The following is a 20,714-nucleotide window of genomic DNA, read 5'->3' as shown; positions in this document are numbered from 1 at the left end:
AGCAATTCACTCCCCATCATGATTAATCCCACGTGGAAGCCATTATAGTAAATGACTCAACAGATCCCATTTCATTAATGGGACAAGTATAGATGCAATATATATGAAGTATTCACTTATTGATTACAGATATTGAGGAAGTAGTGAGTTGCATGTCTACCATTAAGTGATATTTATCTATAGGTGGATTAATTAAGACTAATTCTAATCATTAGACAGAAAAGAGAAATATATGGCAATATAGTACAAAATTAATAAAATCCTACTTCTTGAAATACCTGCTGTTACATATTGAGAAGATAAAAGGTCTCACACAGCTTTAATTCACTTTATTTCACTAATCAATTAACAATTTTGCTGGTTTTAATTTGGAAATATTTTTTCTTTTAAGCATAACAAAATGAAAGGGTAATTTTTAATTATAAGTACTCAAGTATACATGGAAACATGACAAGTATATAATTGACTGCATTGTGCACCAATTGACAAATCAGTATTTCCTTTCTGCTTCTTTTTTGTGTTCCAATTGATTTATTGTACTGGTAGGTGGCACCTCTAATCAGAAGGAAGTGAAATGGCTTAGGTGAAATACCTGTAACAAAATAATAAACAGTTAGATCAGAGTATATACAGTCATCATTACTTTAATAGTGCAACAAAACACTTCCTTCATATTATACCTGCCAGAGGATCACGGAACAGCATTTTTTAAAACAGCTGGTGCACTGTAGGGCTGTTTCCCGGAGATGCAACATGTACTATTTCATTTACATATACACATTTTATACATATAGGACCTCATTTAGAGTTGGACGCAAAGTCTGTGTAAGAAGTGTAGGAGTAGGAGTGCGCCACAGCTTGGTAGGGTATTACGAGTGGCAAGTAACCCCAGTTGCGTCCGACTCTTAATACCCTATCGTGCTGCGAGCAGTTCCTGCAGCTAACTAACGCTTGCGCCACCTAATTCCTGCCGCACAGCTTTAGCCCTTTTTTGACGTGTTGTTCGTCTGCGCCTCACTGCAACTAGGATGTATTTACATGGTCACTCCTTCACAATTCCGCATTCCTCCCATTCTCTCGTAGTGAGCCGCAAGCTGTCGCAAGTGTTAATTGCGTCCAAGATGCAGGCGGATTTGGTGCTTTCTGCACATGCGTGGTAGTGTTTTTTGGTTAGATTCGCCTAAAACAGACTTTGCGTCCAACTCTAAATGAGGTCCATAGTGTACATACATACCTATGTATCTTTATGTATATTAAAGTGTGATTCAAAGACATTTGTGCTTGAATCTCCCTATCCATGATAATGCTTCAAGTGAGAAAACAGGGAATTTAATAGCACCCGTTGGCTAGAATTCTGTGAATTTCAAGGAGTCAGGACACCACAGAAACTGAAAACCTGGAAAAAGGCTCAATACTAATCACCAGCTGGAGATCTTAGTGTCACTTTTTTATAGTATTATTTTTTGCATGAATCCCATTGATGTCCATCCATCCTTTTGAATACAGTATATGAGAAAATCGTCTGTATGACAGATTGTATTATTGTAAAAGTTGTTTTGTTTTGTGTTTTATATGTTGCTCAGTTGCTCCCTATCCTCAGTATGGTCCGAAGTTGAATAAAACTGGGCCCAACTATATTAATATACAAGTCAACACTGATTCCTATGGAGGAGATGGTCCGATTATAGCAACCACAGTATTGTACAAACCATCTAAGAAATCAACTGGATGGAATAGCTTAACTGGTAAGAAATCATAGTGTTTATAAAGAACTTTTTGGGCTAAAATGTAAAATTAAAATAGGAAGATACAGAGATATTATACTTTTTATCATGAATAGAAAATGTCACAACAAAGCAAATTTGTATGTGATAAGTTCCATGGGGCGCAAGAAAACAATTAGAGAGTCCTAGCATGATGTAATTAGTATTATTATATAATTTACATTCTGCCAGCATATTTTTCAGTGCATTACAATTGGGATCAAACACAGTAAAAACACAAATTAGGCAATATTAAGCAGGTGGTTTTATTGTTGTGACTGATCAGTGTATATATCCCAATACATGGATATACTCAAACTCTTGCTTTGATTACTATTGCAATGCTCACTTAGTTTACCTATTGGTGGAAAAATATTAATCATTTAATTCTTTACTGCTAAATTTTTCTTTTTAGTAAATGATAGAATTGTGAAACTTGAAAATTTGGAGCCAAAAACTGAATATAAGGTTTGTGTTCAGTTGAAACGCAAAGGAGAAGGAGGAGTTGGTCATCCAGGCCCGGAAGCTGTCTTCACCACGGAGGCATTTGGTAATAGCTTAGACCTGATTTTTTATTTTGGTGCGCCTGGTTGCATAAGGTGACATTACACAAAGGGTATTCCTCAGCCTATATTGCCCTGCCCTGTTGAGTAACGTTATTGGAGAGGGTGTGTGTTCTATGCATGGCCTGAAATATAAAAATACATTGAATCCTATATAGTCAGGCACTATGCGTTTCCATATGAGTTGTACTCATGGAAAATAAATTATCATTGTAATCCTTTGAAATACTGAACATTCACACAGAATCCGGTTAACTGATTTAGTCTATTTAAATTTCAGTTATTGGTAGATGACAAATGCATGTCCTTGAATATGAGGTAAGCAGGATCAGACTAGACTCCTGCTGCTTAGAAGCCTAAGCAGGAGAACATACAAGGCTCCTCTTTACATCTATACTGCTTAGTACATTTCACTAGAAATAGGAATCTCACCACTTCTATTTTCCTTCTAGGTCTTCCCCCCCCAAAAGCTATCACTCTGACACCCAACAATCAGACATCTCTAAATATGACTTGGTTGCCTAATTGGGAAGGGTCTGAAGAAGAGCATGTGTATGAAGTGGAGTGCTCCTATGACACTATTGAAGCAGTTCTTCATAAAACCTCAGGAAATAAAAGTGGAATTACTATAGACAATCTCAAGCCAAGGACATTGTACAGTTGCAGAGTGCGGGTGAACACCAAGTCTCAGGGAGAATGGAGTGAGCCAATGCTCTCATGGACATACAGCGACCGTAAGTAAGACTATCCTCAGATACTGTAGCCTGTCTCTACAGATGGAGCAGAGTTTATTGCAGTCAATGTATGCGGTGACTAATGATTAAGTAGAGAATCCATGCTACCTTGTGACAAATATCTACTTATTTTAAAGGGAAACTTCCCTTTACAAGGCAGCGCCGCTTTAAATTTAAGCGCCGAAGACGCCGAACTCGCGGGAGTTGAAGAAACTGGAGGTTAATACATTTACCCCTAGGTCTGATTTGGGTAATCACAAACAGAGCAATGTCTCATCAATGTGGGCGATAATGAAAGCTTCACAGCAAATATTTCTTACAGAAGACAGAATTATACTGCATCTGTAATGAAGATTCTATAAAAGTTTTAAAAGATAGTTTGTATTATATAAACTGTTTCATTTTGTTTATATATCCAAAAAATAATAATAAACTCTATAAAAGACCTGGAGGTGAGGTGCAAATCTGCAGCAACACGGCATACGACTGTTATATGTCTATTCCTACTTGACATGATGATGATTATGGAGTTGCAGTCTTTGCAAAGTGACACCTAATCTGCATTTAATTTGATTTTTAGATGTACTGTTTCAATATTGTGTAACTTTTAAATGTTGTTTTTATTATGTTGTTGATTAAATATGATTATATTAAATGAGATCTGGATGACACACTTCAGAGTAAAACAATGACTGCATTATATTTCATGTTATATTATACACTTTTGTTTACAGAAGTTCCACCACCACCTACAAACATCAGTATATTTAACGTCACACACTCGTCAGCCATTGTCAGCTGGTCGGTTCAGGAAGGTCACTCAATCTCAACTGTCATTATCCGCTACAAAATCTTTGGTGACACAGAGTACAATCATGACATAAGGATCAGAAACATTACCATCGTTCAGTACCAGCTAAAGGGGCTTGAAGCCAATACACCATATCTGATTGAGCTATGCACAGAAAATAACTTCGGGCAGAGTATTCACAATAATGTACGAGATGTAAAAACCCGTCCAGAAATCAGAGGTAAGTTACATTTCAGCCTGGGCAGGATATTAAAGTTGAGTAGCTAGTAAAGGGTTGTTTGGGTCAGAAACACAAATGTATACCTCCTTTTACACTGTGTGCATACCACAAGTTGCAAACCTGCATGTTTCAGCCACTTGAGATGGGAACCTTTTGCAAGCTTTACCTATCTACTACATATATTCTCAAGGCACAAAGTCATGTCTAAGCACTGTCTACAGGTGATCCCTTGGCTCACCCTCCTTATAAAACTAACTAAAACACTGTTTAGTATTATTAAACAGCTTGTAAGAATGCATGGGTATTCCAGGGTTCTGAGCCTGTCATGTGCTCCCTCTTAAAAACTGAAGTTAACACCACCTCTGTACCCAAGCAAAAAATTCAGCATGTTTGTGGTCTAAAAACACAGTAAAGGGTTAATTTAGAGTTAGCTGTAAGTCCAACTTTGTGGTGTAAAACTACTTATTCCTGTACTGTGCATGAACACCAACATGTGTCTGTATTTACTCCTGGAGAGGCAGAACAGGGGCGAGTAAGCCTATGTTGAGTACATTTGGGGGCATATACATGTTAATGTACCCTCTACATACAACCTTATTAGACTTGGACACATCCGGAATATTGTTTGCGGGTAATTGTGGTCTGGTGTAAATATATGTACTTATGATGACGAAAACCATCAGTAGTATTTAGCAGCTTCTCTTTGGTTGTTTGCATATTGAGCCCTACAGCTGATAGTAATTCATTCATTAACATTGTGGCTCTTTGGCTATGGTGCTCTATTTGCATTACTTATTTCTCATTTCCATTTGGACTACTGCAGTAAAGAAGATTACTATTTAATTTCTAAAGTGACAGATGACAGTGGAGTTGTGGATGTGGAGTTGTTTGTATTTTATTGCATTTTATTTATTTGGGCTGGGCAGCACAGTGACTCAGTGGTTAGCACTTCTGCCTCACAGCACTGGGGTCATGAGTTTGATATCCAAACAGGGCCTTATGGAGTTTGAACATATTCCCTGTGTTTAAGTGGGTTTCCTCCCACACTCCAAAAACATACTAGTAGATTAATTGACTGCTGACAAAATTAAACCTAATGTGTGTGTTTAAGGGAATTTAGACTGTAAGCTCCATTGGGTCAGGGACTGTTGTGAATGAAAAATATTCTCTGTACAGTATTGCGGAATTGGTGGCACTTTATAAATAATAATGAATGATGATTTTATAATGAAAATGGGACTTTTGCATTTATTAATTACACCATCAATATACATATCTATGCTATTGTGGGGCGTAAGTTTTTGTGTTTGTAGAAAATGTGTTTCCGCATTTTTGTGACCAAATTTTTCTGTGTACTTTCTGGTGTGAAATCAAACTTTGAATCAAGACTTAATTGACTTCAGAGTGGTATTCAATGTATCTTGTGTATTTTAATTAATGACACATATGCCACTGCTTCAAAAAAAAATTTAAGTGCGAAAAATCTATACATAAAAAATAAATTATAGCCATATAACCTTATGACTGTGGATAGTAGCTGGGTGGGGATTTATATTTTTAGAACGTGGGTGGGGACTTATTTTTAGTTTAGTGGTTAAACCTATAGCATAATAATTAATGAATGTTCTTTCCTCTCTGTTAGGTGTTTATGATTCAAAGGACAGCAATATGCTCCTCATTGCTATCCTAGGCTCCGCTGGTATGACCTGTCTGACAATATTATTAGCATTTCTTATCATGCTGCAACTGAAGCGTGCCAACTTCCAACACAGAATGGCACAGGCCTTCCAGAATGGAGTGGTAGGTTTTGTATAAATTGGATGTGGGATAGTTATGTGGAATTATTTTTCTAGCTATATCTTTTTATAGTCTCCCAAATTCCGAACAGTCACGTTACTATTTATCCTATAATTGAATTTATCGCAGGTTTGCTATGAATAACAAGTGCTCATCAAAGCTATTTTCAGGCAATAATTGTTTATTGGGACCTATATATGAACTGTAGTCAAACAGAATATACCATGTAAACACAAATCGTTACTGCCTCTCAGCATCTTTCTACAGTCTGTACATCTTCAGATTCATAAAACATGGAAAAGTATACTACAATCTCATTATATATGGCGTTCGGTAGTGTCACAATTTGAAAGCTATTATTTTCATTGTATGTGTTACAGAAAATAATGAGAAGTAGCCGGAAAAAGAAAATATTTTTTAAAAAAGTTAAAATAAATATGCAGTCTTGACATATGATCATTCTTATTTCCGTAAAGTGTGTTTTAATAAAGTTAAAGTCAAAGAACATTTAAATAAATGGCATGGCAAATAACTGGGTGTTAATAAGTAGCAATCTACTTCACATCAGTGGCAGAACTACCAGTGGTGCAGCAGGTGTGGAGCATCGGGGCCCATGGAGATAATGGGGGCCCCTGCACACAGAGCTAACAAGCTGTGGGCTCCTGTTCCCTCCTCCCCGTTCCTTGCACCGGGGCCCATAGCTTGCTAGTTTCGCCTCTGCTCCACATCACTGTCTAATATGAACACAAAGTACTTCTTTGAGTTTTACATTTGTGTTTTACATTTGAGGTCGGCATTATTGTCCCAGACAAATGAGAATGGTCATGAATTACATTGTAAATATAGGATTGTAGTTTCTAATGTTACCATTTCCAGTGTACTGTTTACATGTACATTTGTGAGTAGTATATTTACTTAATCTCACCAGAGATGCTTTTTGTCCAGAGAGAAGAACCAGTAGTGCAGTTTAATGCTGGAACACTGAACCATTTAAGGAAAGCTAAAAACAGCCCGGACCCTGTGGAGTACCCTGTCTTGGAATGGAATGATATCAAGTTTAAAGATGTGATTGGAGAGGGGAACTTTGGGCAAGTTCTTAAAGCCCGTATAAAAAAAGATGGCCTACGGATGGATGCTGCCATCAAAAGAATGAAAGGTATCTCTATTTTAAAATTATCCATAAGGGAATTTTCTTATATATTTGTGACCAATAGTTAGATTTTCTGCTCTTTAAGAACATCTACATGATGATATATAATGTTCTACACAATGATTCTAATAATGGTAATTATAGTACTAAAGTGCTCGCTCGATTTTCTTTACCTTTCCCACAATACTCATGTCAGTTACTATAGTAGAGCAAAATATATCAATGTATTTTTTATATTAATTGAATTGGCTTTTATTTCTCCATTATTTGTATCAAGAGGGTATAAAGAATAAGTCAAATAATGTTTTGTTTTGATTTTTTCACAATATTTCTATTTTCAAGAGTATGCATCGAAAGATGACCACAGGGATTTTGCTGGAGAGTTAGAAGTCCTTTGTAAACTTGGCAGTCACCCCAACATTATAAATCTCCTGGGAGCCTGTGAGCATCGAGGTCAGTATACATGTACATAGGAATGAAGTTCCTACTCTGCTTTCACCAAAAGGCTGCAAGAGTTGCACAATTTATGTCATATCATGCATGAAATATCACCAAACTAAGTTAGAAAGAAAACGTAACTGTTGTAAGGTTCGCAGACATTTTAGTAAACTCTCATATATTTGTCATAGCCAGAAATACTACAAATTACAGGTATTGTTTCTGGTCTGCGACTAGAAGCAAATTTTGAGCAAAAACTGATTTTTATAAATGAGATCATGTTTAGAAAAAGGAAATTAATAAACACAATGTAAGTTCCCCAGTTGTTACATAACAGATATAGCAGAAGATTGTTCAAATGCTTATTGTGAGACTCCAGGATCCAGCTACTATTTTGTAGGTTGTGCCAATAAGTTGTTTTTACGTTCATTTATATCAATAAAGAGAAAAATGCACAGTTAGAAGTTTGATTTTTTGCAATCTCCCATTTAATATTATAAAGGGTTATATTTCAAAACACATGGATAATCCTTCTGTGAGTGCAATTTAATTTAAAACACAAAATACTCTAGACAGGTAACAGCAACTTCATTAAATTGGCTACAATTATATTCTCACAATTTAGAACTAAAGTAGTGTAAATATAAGCATGTAAGGTAGCTGAATGGTTTAGAAACTCTAATATGGAACATAACTGAGGAAAAGACATTTCAGTTTACTTTTCAGAACTATGGACAGCAAAGTCAAATTTTGTAGAGATATAAGCTTTTAAATGGGATAAGGAAGAGTCTAGCTGCTAGATTCTAGCAGCACAAAATCAGGTGTGCACACCCCTATCAGGATTTGCTTGTAATCCCTCACTATAGTATCTAAAGGAGAGACAGACTGCATCAAATGGAAATTTGATAATGTATTATTATCTATCTGCACCGAAATATCATTTATAGGCAGATATCCAAGTGGTACTGCTGCTTCTTCCGTTAGATTATATTTTAATTATCCTGAATTACAAATCTATCTACATATAAATATTCATTAAGATATCGTCACATTCCCTGCCACAGGCTACTTGTACTTGGCTATCGAGTATGCTCCCCATGGTAACCTGCTGGACTTTCTGAGAAAAAGCAGAGTGCTGGAGACAGACCCGGCATTTGCTATAGCCAACAGCACAGCCTCAACCCTGACATCTCAGCAGCTTCTGCAGTTTGCAGCAGATGTGGCCAGAGGCATGGATTACCTGAGCCAAAAACAGGTTGGTATTTTTTTAGCATTTAAATGTACTTTTTTGAAATCCTAGTTAATTCTTATAAATTTTTATGGCACTTAACAATAGATAAACAAGAAAAACATATTCACATAACACAACTTTTCCTTTGAAATAATGAAAAAAGAATAAATAAATGTATATCTTTACCACCAATTAATCACTTATTTATTGTTGTATAAAAGACTGGGCTAAGTTTTAGTAGAGACTATTGAGACAATGTTCTAAGTCTCAATTAACGTTGCTCTCTTAAAAAAAATGACTACAGATTTCTACATTAATAAAACTGTAAACATTTTTATGAATATTCAGCTAGGATTTTTTTTTATTTTGCAACTATGACTATAAGCTCCAGAGAGAAAGTGTGTGACTCTGATGTGATACAGAAGATAGTTTTATCATTGAAATGCTTCATAACAAGGCACATTTACTGTATAGCTCCATACTACATATTCTTCTTTTCTCTTAGTCAGGCGCAGCTTTAATGATAACCCCACCTTTAAACAATTAAATATTATTCTATGTATGGGCCCTATATATTAAATGTAAAAATGTACACACACACATATATATGTATATATATATATATATATACAAGTTAACCCGTGCATGATACTCATGCATTCTAGTCAAATCAAGCTACTTAAGGTGTTAGAAAGGTTCTTGTCATGCATTTGGGGCTAGCCCAGGCCTCCTCAGGGGAAGAGCGTTACTTCCCGACGCAAGCGCCCTTTTTTAACATGGTTTTGTCCACATGTCACCACCTCATCATTTTTCTCCATCACCTTATCCTTCATCTTCATATCCTTCATCAAGCTACTTAAGGTGTTAAAAACTCCCCACTGTCACCCCCGGCAACCACCAACCACTCCCAACTGTCACTTCTCCTTCAAGAAATATATAGGTCAGTGTATAACTCTGCCCAGCAGGTGGCGCTGCAGCTTGTTTTTTTTTCCCCACACCAACCACTAGGCATTTATATAGTAGATATATATATATATATATATATATATATATATAGATATAGATATATATCTATATATATATATATATATATATATATATATATATATATATATATATATAGATATTATATATATTTAAATTCATTATATAGAGGGCCCATACATAGATATTTGCAAATTCAATAGTACATGTGATCTTTATCTTAGAAGAGCAAGCAATTGCTGGTCTGCTCTGGAATGATATTGCTTTTCTAGGTTGCTTTGGGTAACACATACTGCTGTGCAGTTCTGGGATTATCTATCTTAACTTCAAACTTCATTTTGTGTTTCCTTCTCTGCAATTGATTTCTCTTTGAATTGTTAAATGACTAGTTTTTGCTACCAGGCTACAGGAAACTTGGTGATTATATCCCAGGAAAGAGATAGATAATTTTTAGTGCTGAATTTTGATGTTTGTTTGCAATAGACAATATAAACTGTTGTTTGCTATCATAATCATTACACATGGTGCTATAATCAGTGGAAATTTAGAAGTGGTGGTATGAAAAATGTAATAGGAATGTAAGTGAATGGAATTTGTCCTGATTCATGGTACAACGGGACAGTCCCCTCAGTGCCCTGCCTAATCCTGGACAGTTAGAAGGTTTGTATGATATTATGATATCACTTAAAGAAGGCTGTCCCTTGTTAGAACTGCAGATTAAGAATATGCACAATCAGAAAACTGGGATTCATAAAAGCTCCTAGAAAAGGTATTTCTAGGGATCAGAATAAAACAAAAACAGATTTTCTTGGGCAAATTTTCGCTTCATTGCAGATATCATTTAAACTTCAAACTATCTCTTTTAAAATAAGCCATGTAATCAAATTTAAAATAACAGTTGATCAAACTGTGACTGTGACAGCACGGAAACTCCCCTCCAGTCTGGAAATGGAGTGATTGACTGACAACTATTCCCACCCCTGGGACCAGCAACCTTACAGTTAGCAAAAATGGATCATACAGATCTATTTCTCCCTCTATTTAAGTCTGCCCCAATCTCCCTGTGACATCATGTCACGAGTTGGCAGCACAGCACCTGACATGCACACCATCCCACGTGTGATCAGAGCAAGAAAGGCAGACAGAAGAGTCTGCCTCTGGAATGTAGAATGGAAGGTTTGTGTGGGGTGAAGAGTAGCTAATGTAATGTGGGTAGAGGCTTGGGTTAAAAATGTAATGGTGGGATGGGTGTTAGCTGGACAGCTTGGTGGCTTAGTGGTAAGCACTTTTGCCTCACAGCACTGGGGTCATTAGTTCAATTTATGACTATGGCATTATCTGTGTGGATTTTGTATGTTCTCCCCATTTTTGCGTGGGTTTCCTCCGGGTGCTCCGGTTTCCTCCCACACTCCAAAAACATACTAGTAGGTTAATTGGCTGCCATCAAAAATAGACCCTAGTCTGTCTATGTGTGTGTGTTAGGGAATTTATACTGTAAGCTCTATTGGGGCAGAGACTGATGTGAGTGAGTTCTTTGTACAGCGTTGCTGAATTAGTGGCGCTATATAAATAAATAACTAAATGATGATGATTGTGTGTGTCTAATGCTTGGTTGTGTATGTGTATTAATTTTCTGGGTCAGCAGATGTATATACACCAATCAGCCACAACAACAGGTCCCCCTCATGCCTTCAAAACAACTCTTACCCATCAAGGTATGGACTCCATCTGAAGGTGTTGTGTATTATCTGGCACCAAGACGTTAGCAGCAGATGCTTTAAGTCCTGTAATTTGCGAGGTGGGGCCTCTATGGCTCGGACTTGTTTTTCCAGCACATCCCACAGATGCTACTTGGTCTGAAACAATATTTAGACAGGTGGTATGTGTCAAAGTAACATCCACACGAATGCCAGAACCCAAGATTTCCCAGCAGATAATTGCCCAGAGGATCACACTGCCTCCACCAGCCCTCTTCTCATATTGCATCCTAGTGCTATTTCTTCCCCAGGTATACAACGCACACACACCCAGTCATCCACATGATGTAAAAGAAAGTGTGATTCTTCAAACCAGGCCACTTTCTTCCATTGCTCCATTGTCCAGTTCTGGCGCTCATGTGCCTATTGTAGGCACTTTCAGCCAAGGACAGGAGGTAGCATGGGCACTCTGACCGACCTGTGTCTACACAGCCCCATACACAGCAAGCTGCAATGAACTGTGTGCTCTGACACCTTTCTATCATAGCCAGCATTAACTTTTTCAGCAACTTGTGCTACAGTAGCCCTTCTGTGGGATTGGACCAGACAGGCTAGCATTCACGCCCTATGCCGCATCAAAGAGCCTTAGGCGCCCATGACCCTGTCACCGATTCATTGGTTGTCCTCACTTTTGGTAGGTATTAACCACTACATACCTGTAACACCCCACAAGACTGACGTTTTGGAGATGCTCTGACCCAATAGTCTAGCCATCACAATTAGGCCCTTGTCATAGTCGCTCAGAGCCTTATGCTTGCCCACTTTTCCTGCTTCCAACACATCAACTTCTATAACTTACTATTCACTTGCTGCCTTATCTATCCCACCCCATGACAGGTGCCATTGTAATGAGATAATCAATGTTATTCACTACACATGTCAGTGGTTTTAATTTTGTAGCTGATCGGTGTATATTGGTGTGTTTCTGCACCTGTAGTTGTGTGTATACGCAACTTCTCTTCTATAATATATCATAAATAACTTGGAAAGGTTTGTCATCAGTCATCTGAGATTTGGCAACATTATGGATCAAGTCACTTAAACTCATTGGACATGCAGAGTTATACACAATGACATCAATGTGCCTACCCAGTGTTAGCTGTGAATGTCTCTATGTTAGATAGCAAAAGAGGCATTTTGCCAGTTTACAAGGGGGACTTCTTTATTCCCCCCAGGCACTCACTTAGTGGGGGTTGACCTACTTTAACGGAGGGGTTGAGGGTTGGGGTTAATCATTTAACGGTGGATGAGCGCTATTAATTTATTGGTGGGATGATGGGTGAGTCAATTAATTTGATAGTGTGGATTATTTCATGTTGGGATCATGGTGTTGCCTATTTATTTAAGGTAGCATGATGTGACTATTAATTTAATGCTGTGGTGATTGAGGGGCTATTAATTGAATGTGGAGCTAACTTTGGGGAGAGGGTGGGCTATTTATTAAAAATGAATACTGCTTATTTACTGTTGTGACTTTGTAAGAAGAAATAGGTACATTTATTAAATGTCAATACTAATTATTTAATGTAGGACCAGGTTAGGAGGAATATGTCTGTTTCTGAAATATGAATGCTATTAATTTAATGTTGTGGTAGGTTGGGGTGTCCTGCTTCACATAGCTCTGCTTGTGAATGGGGTGCCGCTTACATCTAACAATAGCATTGCCCATGTATGTGGGAACATACATGGGCAACGAGTTGGAGAGTGGCCTACCACTGGCTAAAATGACAACCATGCCAATTGCATGATGGTCATGCCCATTCTGGTGGTGTGGCTTGCAACCCCTCCTCTAGATATCCTGCGTTTGCCCCTGGCTTTGGATCGGTGTTTACTCTGTACTCAATTTCTAACCAATTTAACTCTACAGCTAGAATCTGGTGTTTCTTTTATATTTTTTCATCCTGCTCACTCCCTTATTTCTCCTTACATTTCTGGATATCTCAGGTCTTTCCAGCTTAAAGGCCACATCAGTCTAACCTTAAACCATTCTTTATTATTTTGCCCTATCTTTAGAGTTCAATGTTGTGCCGCTATTCAGGTTTATCACTTGGTTTTGATTCTTTGCATTGTTTTTCATGTCCTATTTTATTGATTTTGTATTGTCCACCCTTTTATTCTTGTAGATTTCTGTAATGTGGCATGGGGTGCAAAATAAATTATATAGTACATATATATAAACACACATATGTTCGATCAGTGATTTGTTAAAATTAATGCAGCAAAATATACACAAACAGTAAATATAATGTGACCGGAAATAAATATTATAACAGTTTGCTATATTTTCATGGTCACACAAGAAACATATTCCCATGGCATAATTACTCTTATTACTGTAAGTTGTGCCTAATACACTGTTTAATATGATTTTATTTGTGTTCTTATTTTTTATTGATATACTTTTAATGATGATAGCAATTTAATTTTGTCTTCATCTAGTTCATACATCGAGATCTAGCAGCCAGAAATATTTTGGTTGGTGAAAACTATCTTGCGAAGATTGCAGATTTTGGTTTATCAAGAGGGCAAGAGGTTTATGTAAAAAAAACAATGGTAAGCATAACATTACAGGGTAATGTGAAAGAAATATGCAATTACATTTGTGATCACTTTATGGAAACATTATTTTATTTTAGTTTAAAACAAGGGGATTAATGGTATTTTAACTGCAAGTGAATGATAAGGTGGAATGGGTTCTATTCATAAAATTTAATTTTATAGTCTGTAAAATAATATCTTGTTATGCATAAACACTAGATTAGAAAGATGCCCAGTGTTATGTGAGGTGTAACTACAAACATATCTCAACAACATAATTGTAGTAGATAGTATTCTATCTGAAGCATACTGACCTTAAATTTCAGTCTATTAAAAGATCAGTGGTACAAACTAACAAAACATTTTTATGTGCTTATTTTTAAAGAAAACGCACAGTCGCTTCTATAAAACTACTCTGCATAACTACTTTCTTATAAGTTTTCCTTGCTTAGAGTTTCATAAGGGAGGGAAAAAATGCAAACACAGACGAAGTAAATGGCTTTAGCTCTGTGCCATTGTTCACAGTGGGACTAGGTTATTTGGATACAAAGAGCCTGAGTCGTTAAGGAGAGCAAAGCAAAAAAAAAAAGGAGTAACTTTGCACCTTGGCAAAGCCATGTTGCATTGGAGGGGAGTTAAATTTAAAATGTGGGGACAGATTTATAGTTGGGGTAGGGAATGTCCTAGTACAACTTTAAATTGCAGTGTATAAATAAAGCCATCCATTTGTATGCTACATGAAAAAACAGCCAGTATTTTCTTTATGTGCAAAATAATAAACTAATTTACACCCCTTGACTTGTAACATGGTTTATCCAAGAGAAAATGTTCTCCTTTTTTTTGCTTTACTCTCCTTAATGACTCAGGCCCAAAGTGTTAATTAGACATACAAGAAAAGTCACAGAAAACATATACAGTCAGGTCCATAAATATTGGGACATCGACACAATTCTCATATTTTGGGCTCTATACACCACCACAAAGGATTTGAAATGAAACAAACAACATGTGCTTTAACTGCAGACTTTCAGCTTTAATTTGGGTGAATTTTCATCCAAATCAGGTGACCAGTGTAGGAATTACAACAGTTTCTATATGTGCCTCCCACTTTTTAAGGGACCAAAAGTAATGGGACAAACGAAACAATCCTACATCAAACTTTCACTTTTTAATACTTTGTTGCAAATCCTTTGCAGTCAATTACAGCCTGAAGTCTGGAACGCATAGACATCACCAGACGCTGGGTTTCATCCCTGGTGATGCTCTGCCAGGCCTCTACTGCAAATGTCTTCAGTTCCTGCTTGTTCTTGGGGCATTTTCCCTTTAGTTTTGTCTTCATCAAGTGAAATGCATGCTCAATAGGATTCAGGTCAGGTGATTGACTTGGCCATTGCATAACATTCCACTTTTTAGCCTTAAAAAACTCTTTGGTTGCTTGTGCAGTATGCTTCGGGTCATTGTCCATCTGCACTGTGAAGCGCCGTCCAATGAGTCCTGAAGCATTTGTCTGAATATGAGCAGATAATATTGCCCGAAACACTTCAGAATTCATCCTGCTGCTTTTGTCAGCAATCAAATCATCAATAAATACAAGGGAACCAGTTCCATTGGCAGCCATACATGCCCACGCCATGACATTACCACCACCATGCTTCACTGATGAGGTGGTATGTTTTGGATCATGAGCAGTTCCTTTCCTTCTCCATACTCTTCTCTTCCCATCACTCTGGTATAAGTTGATCTTTGTCTCATCTGTCCATAGGATGTTGTTCCAGAACTGTAATGGCTTTTCTAGATGTTGTTTGGCAAACTCTAATCTGGTCTTCCTGTTTTTGTGGCTCACAAATGGTTTACATCTTGTGGTGAACCCTCTATATTCACTCTTGTGAAGTCTTCTCTTGATTGTTGACTTTGACACATATACACCTACCTCCTGGAGAGTGTTCTTGATTTGGCCAACTGTTGTGAAGGGGTTTTTCTTTACCAGGGAAGAAATTCTTTTGTCATCCACCGCAGTTGTTTTCCGTGGTCTTCTGGGTCTTTTGGTGTTGCTGAGCTCTCCGGTGAGTTCTTTCTTTTTAAGAATGTTCCAAACAGTTGATTTGGCCACACCTAACGTTTTTGCTATCTCTCTGATGGATTTGTTTTGATTTTTCAGCCTAATGATGGTTTGCTTCACTGATAGTGACAGCTCTTCAGATCTCATATTAAGAGTCGACAGCAACATATTCCAAATGCAAATGTCACACCTAGAATCAACTCCAGACCTTTTACCTGCTTAATTGATGATGAAATAATGAGGGAATAGCCCACACATATCCATGAAATAGGTTTTGAGTCGATTGTCCCATTACTTTTGGTCCCTTAAAAAGTGGGAGGCACCTATAGAAACCGTTGTAATTCCTATATCGTTCACCTGATTTGGATGTAAATACCCTCAAATTAAAGCTGAAAGTCTGTAGTTATAGCACATCTTGTTAGTTTTATTTCAAATCCATTGTGGTGGTGTATAAAGTCCAAAATATGAGAATTGTGTTAATGTCCCAATATTTATGGACCTGACTGTATCATTAGTTAATGTGTTTATTGAGATACAAATAGTATACTTAGCTTTGTGTAATGTCTAAAGTGTAAATAAAATCAGTGTGGTCGTCCCAGGCCAGAATCGCATAGGAGGGAAAACTCCTCTAGGCACCGCTGCAGGTTATGGTTCTAGGTGATGCTTGGAAAACTCACAAAACTAATTCCCTCCCTCCCATAAGGGGTTATATAGTTAATTACAGGGGCTATAAAACTACACACTTAGTGGTGCTACAAAACACATAAACAACGTTGATAGACAATCCAGTGCAGTGCTGCAAAACACACAGTGCTCTTGACATACTTTGATATACATGTTCTGTTCTAGGTGGTCAGCAGAAAGCTCATTCTTTATTGAAATAAACAAGACTTGAGAAACAATGATTTTAAGCCTTCATTGAAGCCATTGCCTTTTTAGCAATATAAAGTCTCCCCAAAGACATGAACATAATCTTGATTATGGCCCACATAAATAGAACAAACCTCTAAAAAAACAGTCCAAAACAGCAAACAGTAACTTATATTTACTGTTGGATGCTTGGTGAAAAGAGACAAAATGTCAAGACATTACTGACAGCCATGTCATGCAAATTCCGTTCTTCTATTCAAGATACAGTCCAGGCAATTCTCTCCAGCCAACATATATAATGTGTCAATCCACCAAATATCCATGGAAAGCCATAATAAAAAGTTAGTGTGATGGATGAATTAAAACAATGGTTTGGACGGCATGGTTACACAGTAGCTAGTAGAGCCTTCGGTTCTATTCCTGACAAAATTAACCAACCAGGGCACTATCTGTGTGGAGTTTGTATGTTTTCCGTGTATTTGTGTGGGTTTGCTTATGGTGCTTAAATTTCCTCCCACACTCCAAAAACATAATGACAATTTTAATAGTAGTGTCTATATGTGTATGTTGTTGGCTACTATAGATTGTAATTGTATTGGACCAGAGACTGATGTGTATGATAAAATATTATTTGTAGAGTGCTGCATAATATGTAGGTACTATATAAAGGGTAATAAGGTTAATTAAAAAAATGGTTTAAAAAAACAGCACAGATAAAAGACAGTACAAGCATAGCTTTCAGTATTCAAACTGCAATAATTTGGATTTTTCAATGTATTTGGTACAAGTAGAATTATTTATATAGAAGCTTATGGAATGCACATCAAGCTGCAGGTGGTACTAAACAAATTATATAATCTAGAGGTTTGATAGATTTATGTGAGTGTGAATCTATTATATACCCTATGAGAAAGCCAATATGCACAAGGTGAAATGTACTAGCTAATAACACCCCCTCGCTTTATCAGTCTCTATGTATGTAATCTTGGGGATCAAATGGATCAAATTATAGCTACAACCTGATAATAACCCCTGCATTGCCCACAGAAATAAATTAGTAAACCTTTATTTGACCAGTTATGATGACAAAATGAAAAGTGTTCTCAGAAATGATTGTGTAAGTTCAGAGTCTAGCAGGGATATTAATCATGAGATTCACCACTACTGTATCTTAATGGCCATTGTTCTGCCTTGTTAACTATAATTTACTTATGTAGGTAATGTGGGTAAAATATGTAGCAAAGTTTCAGCTTTTTCCTTTAACACTTTCATTTTTCCCCACACTATTGCTTATTGTCGGAACCGTTTGAACTACATAAAAAGTATATTTAAAACAATGATAAATGTCACATGATCTATCTAGACAGAGATTAGTACTCATGGACCTGATTCATTAAGGAACTTAGGCAAGAATTTGAGTACGTTTTCTTATTTAAGTTTTCTGGACAAAACCATGTTACAATGCAAGGGGTGCAAATTAGTTTTCTATTTTGCACATAGCTTAAATACTGGCTGTTTTTTCATTGAGCACACAAATACTTGATAGCTTATTTGTACACTGAAATTTAAAGTTGATATTTGTGCGCTACATGAAAAAACAGCCAGTATTTAACTTATATGCAAAATAATAAACTAATTTGCACCTCTTGCATTGTAGCATGGTTTTGTTCAGAAAACTTAAGTAAGAAAACTTACTCAAATTTTTGCCTAAGTTACTTAATGAATCAGGCCCCATGTGATTAGTACAGTATCTGCAGACATAACAGACAAAGATTATTGTCATATGTGCTTTGGTCATTTGTCAACAGATATGAAAATAAATAAACTAGCAAATAAATAACAAGTATAGTATAATACCTAATTCATTACTGCTGTGATCCCAGTTAATTATTGATTAGGCTGAATTTTTAATAAGATTTTGTTTATTATTTAAATGTATGTAATTGGTATAGCATGCCTTACTTTGATCTTATGAATTTTCCTAGGGAAGGCTTCCAGTTCGATGGATGGCGATTGAGTCTTTGAACTACAGTGTTTATACATCAAACAGTGATGTGTAAGTGTATGATTATTAACATACAATTAATGATATGTGTCTGGTTCCTCATAATATTACCTTAAAGGGGTATCTATTTATTCATGTGTTAAATATAAGTGGCCAATATAGTGACCTACATCAGTTCTACAATCTGTGGCTGAGTGGAGGCTGTTATTTGATATCTACTAATGTAGGCAGTATTGTACATCACACAGTATATTGAAAACAAAAAAACTTCTTTGGTTACAATAATGCTTTATTCTTAGTCTGAGTCTATTTTGGTAGAGGTACTGAATTTTATGTAAATAGGTAAAGGAGGGTAAAAAAAACAAGTCGATTCAAGTATACATTGTGCCTTACAGGGCAGTTTCACATAGACACTCACAGAAACATGGCATTGCCCTCTGTGAAACAGTTCACCCTCCTCTACAACAAAATGTAAAGCTTATTTCCACTATAAAACATGAACTTACAGCTTTCTCATGAGCAAATACACTCTCTAAATTGTGTCTTAGACCAGGATGTATAAAATTGTGGCCTTGTATGCGGCTTTAAAACTGCCTTCAATCAGTCTGCTGATTGTACACCTATCAGATGTGCTGCATTTTGTTTTGTCGTAAATGTTTGATAATAAAGTTTAGCAAGTTTTTTAATTAAGCACCTTCACAAATTATGGCAAGTTATTAAATATCTTGAATGTTTTGTTTTTTTCTTTTATAGATGGTCATTTGGTGTCTTATTATGGGAAATCGTCAGTTTGGGTAAGTATATTAATTTAACAGCACATATGTCTATAACTGCAATGAAGATCACAATATGCAATCTCCAGAACCATAGCAAAATTAAAACTGGGTTCATCAATGTGTTTTCATCTGCCTATTACCTCCCCCCTCTCCTCCCTGTTGGCCCCTGCCTCTGCTCTGCTCAGTGAAGCTCCATTTGGGTTCTCAGAATAGGAAGAGATCAATATGGCTTCGGACAAAAAAATACTTGATTGTCAATTGGTTCTATAAATTTCATCCTTGTTTTAATTTTTTGTATATACATTGTGCAGTATCTGAAAGTAAAATGAGCCTTTACTGTGCATAAGCCAGTCTATACAAATACCAGAGGTGCGAAGTGGGGATCAGCATAGAGAAGAGATGGGTATAGCTGGTCCCCCTTCACCTCCAGGTCTCATAGTTGTCACACCCTCTGCAATGGCTATAGTAATACACCTGCCTGCAATATAAATTGATAGAATGTTAAGTTGTGAATATCAAGTTCTATACTTATTAATTACCAATGAAAATATCCATATATATATGACTTATGGCTAAGAAAATAAATCCACTGTCTGTACATAACCAAATACTATTTTTGATTAAGGGGCATCAAAGGGACAAAGAGCCGTTTGGCTTTATTTTTGGCTTGTGGTGGTGTAGCAAAGTCCCGTTGTGTCTGGAGATAGCACCTCCTTTGGCACCCCTCCATTCCTGTTGCTACAAAAGTGTATGTGCTGCCATGGAGCATCAGCACGGCCAATAGGCATGGTCAGTGTGCAAGGGGCATGCTTAGAGGTTTAGAAGTGATAGACCTCTCTCCTGCCACTTTCCCAGACATTGTATTAAATGAAGGGGAGGGATTGGGGGGAGTGCTAGTTTGGTATCTATACATCAAACTAGCATTCATCTCATATTCCAGCACAATCCCACTACCCTCCCCTATAATTACACCCACCTTTTCTAACCAATAAGCCCCTCTCATCTGTTATTTATCATC

The 20,714-nt window shown here is 36.8% G+C and overlaps 1 protein-coding gene across 1 annotated transcript in view; it reads left to right on the top strand.

Annotated features, from left to right (window-relative positions):
- Positions 1–20,714, top strand: part of TEK (TEK receptor tyrosine kinase) — a 77,019-nt gene that overhangs the window by 52,044 nt on the left and 4,261 nt on the right. The window contains exons 10-20 of the mRNA XM_075210025.1: positions 1,584–1,745; positions 2,179–2,313; positions 2,779–3,060; positions 3,795–4,091; positions 5,734–5,891; positions 6,834–7,044; positions 7,381–7,491; positions 8,541–8,731; positions 13,888–14,001; positions 18,901–18,971; positions 19,674–19,714. Of these exons, the coding sequence (XP_075066126.1) occupies positions 1,584–1,745; positions 2,179–2,313; positions 2,779–3,060; positions 3,795–4,091; positions 5,734–5,891; positions 6,834–7,044; positions 7,381–7,491; positions 8,541–8,731; positions 13,888–14,001; positions 18,901–18,971; positions 19,674–19,714 (1,773 nt within the window). The remainder of the gene's footprint in view (positions 1–1,583; positions 1,746–2,178; positions 2,314–2,778; positions 3,061–3,794; positions 4,092–5,733; positions 5,892–6,833; positions 7,045–7,380; positions 7,492–8,540; positions 8,732–13,887; positions 14,002–18,900; positions 18,972–19,673; positions 19,715–20,714) is intronic.

The sequence above is a fragment of the Mixophyes fleayi genome, chromosome 1 (assembly GCF_038048845.1).
Source record: "Mixophyes fleayi isolate aMixFle1 chromosome 1, aMixFle1.hap1, whole genome shotgun sequence".
Taxonomy (NCBI): domain Eukaryota; kingdom Metazoa; phylum Chordata; class Amphibia; order Anura; family Limnodynastidae; genus Mixophyes; species Mixophyes fleayi.
Note: the sequence above shows the minus strand (reverse complement) of the source record. Positions and strands in the feature narration are given on the sequence as shown.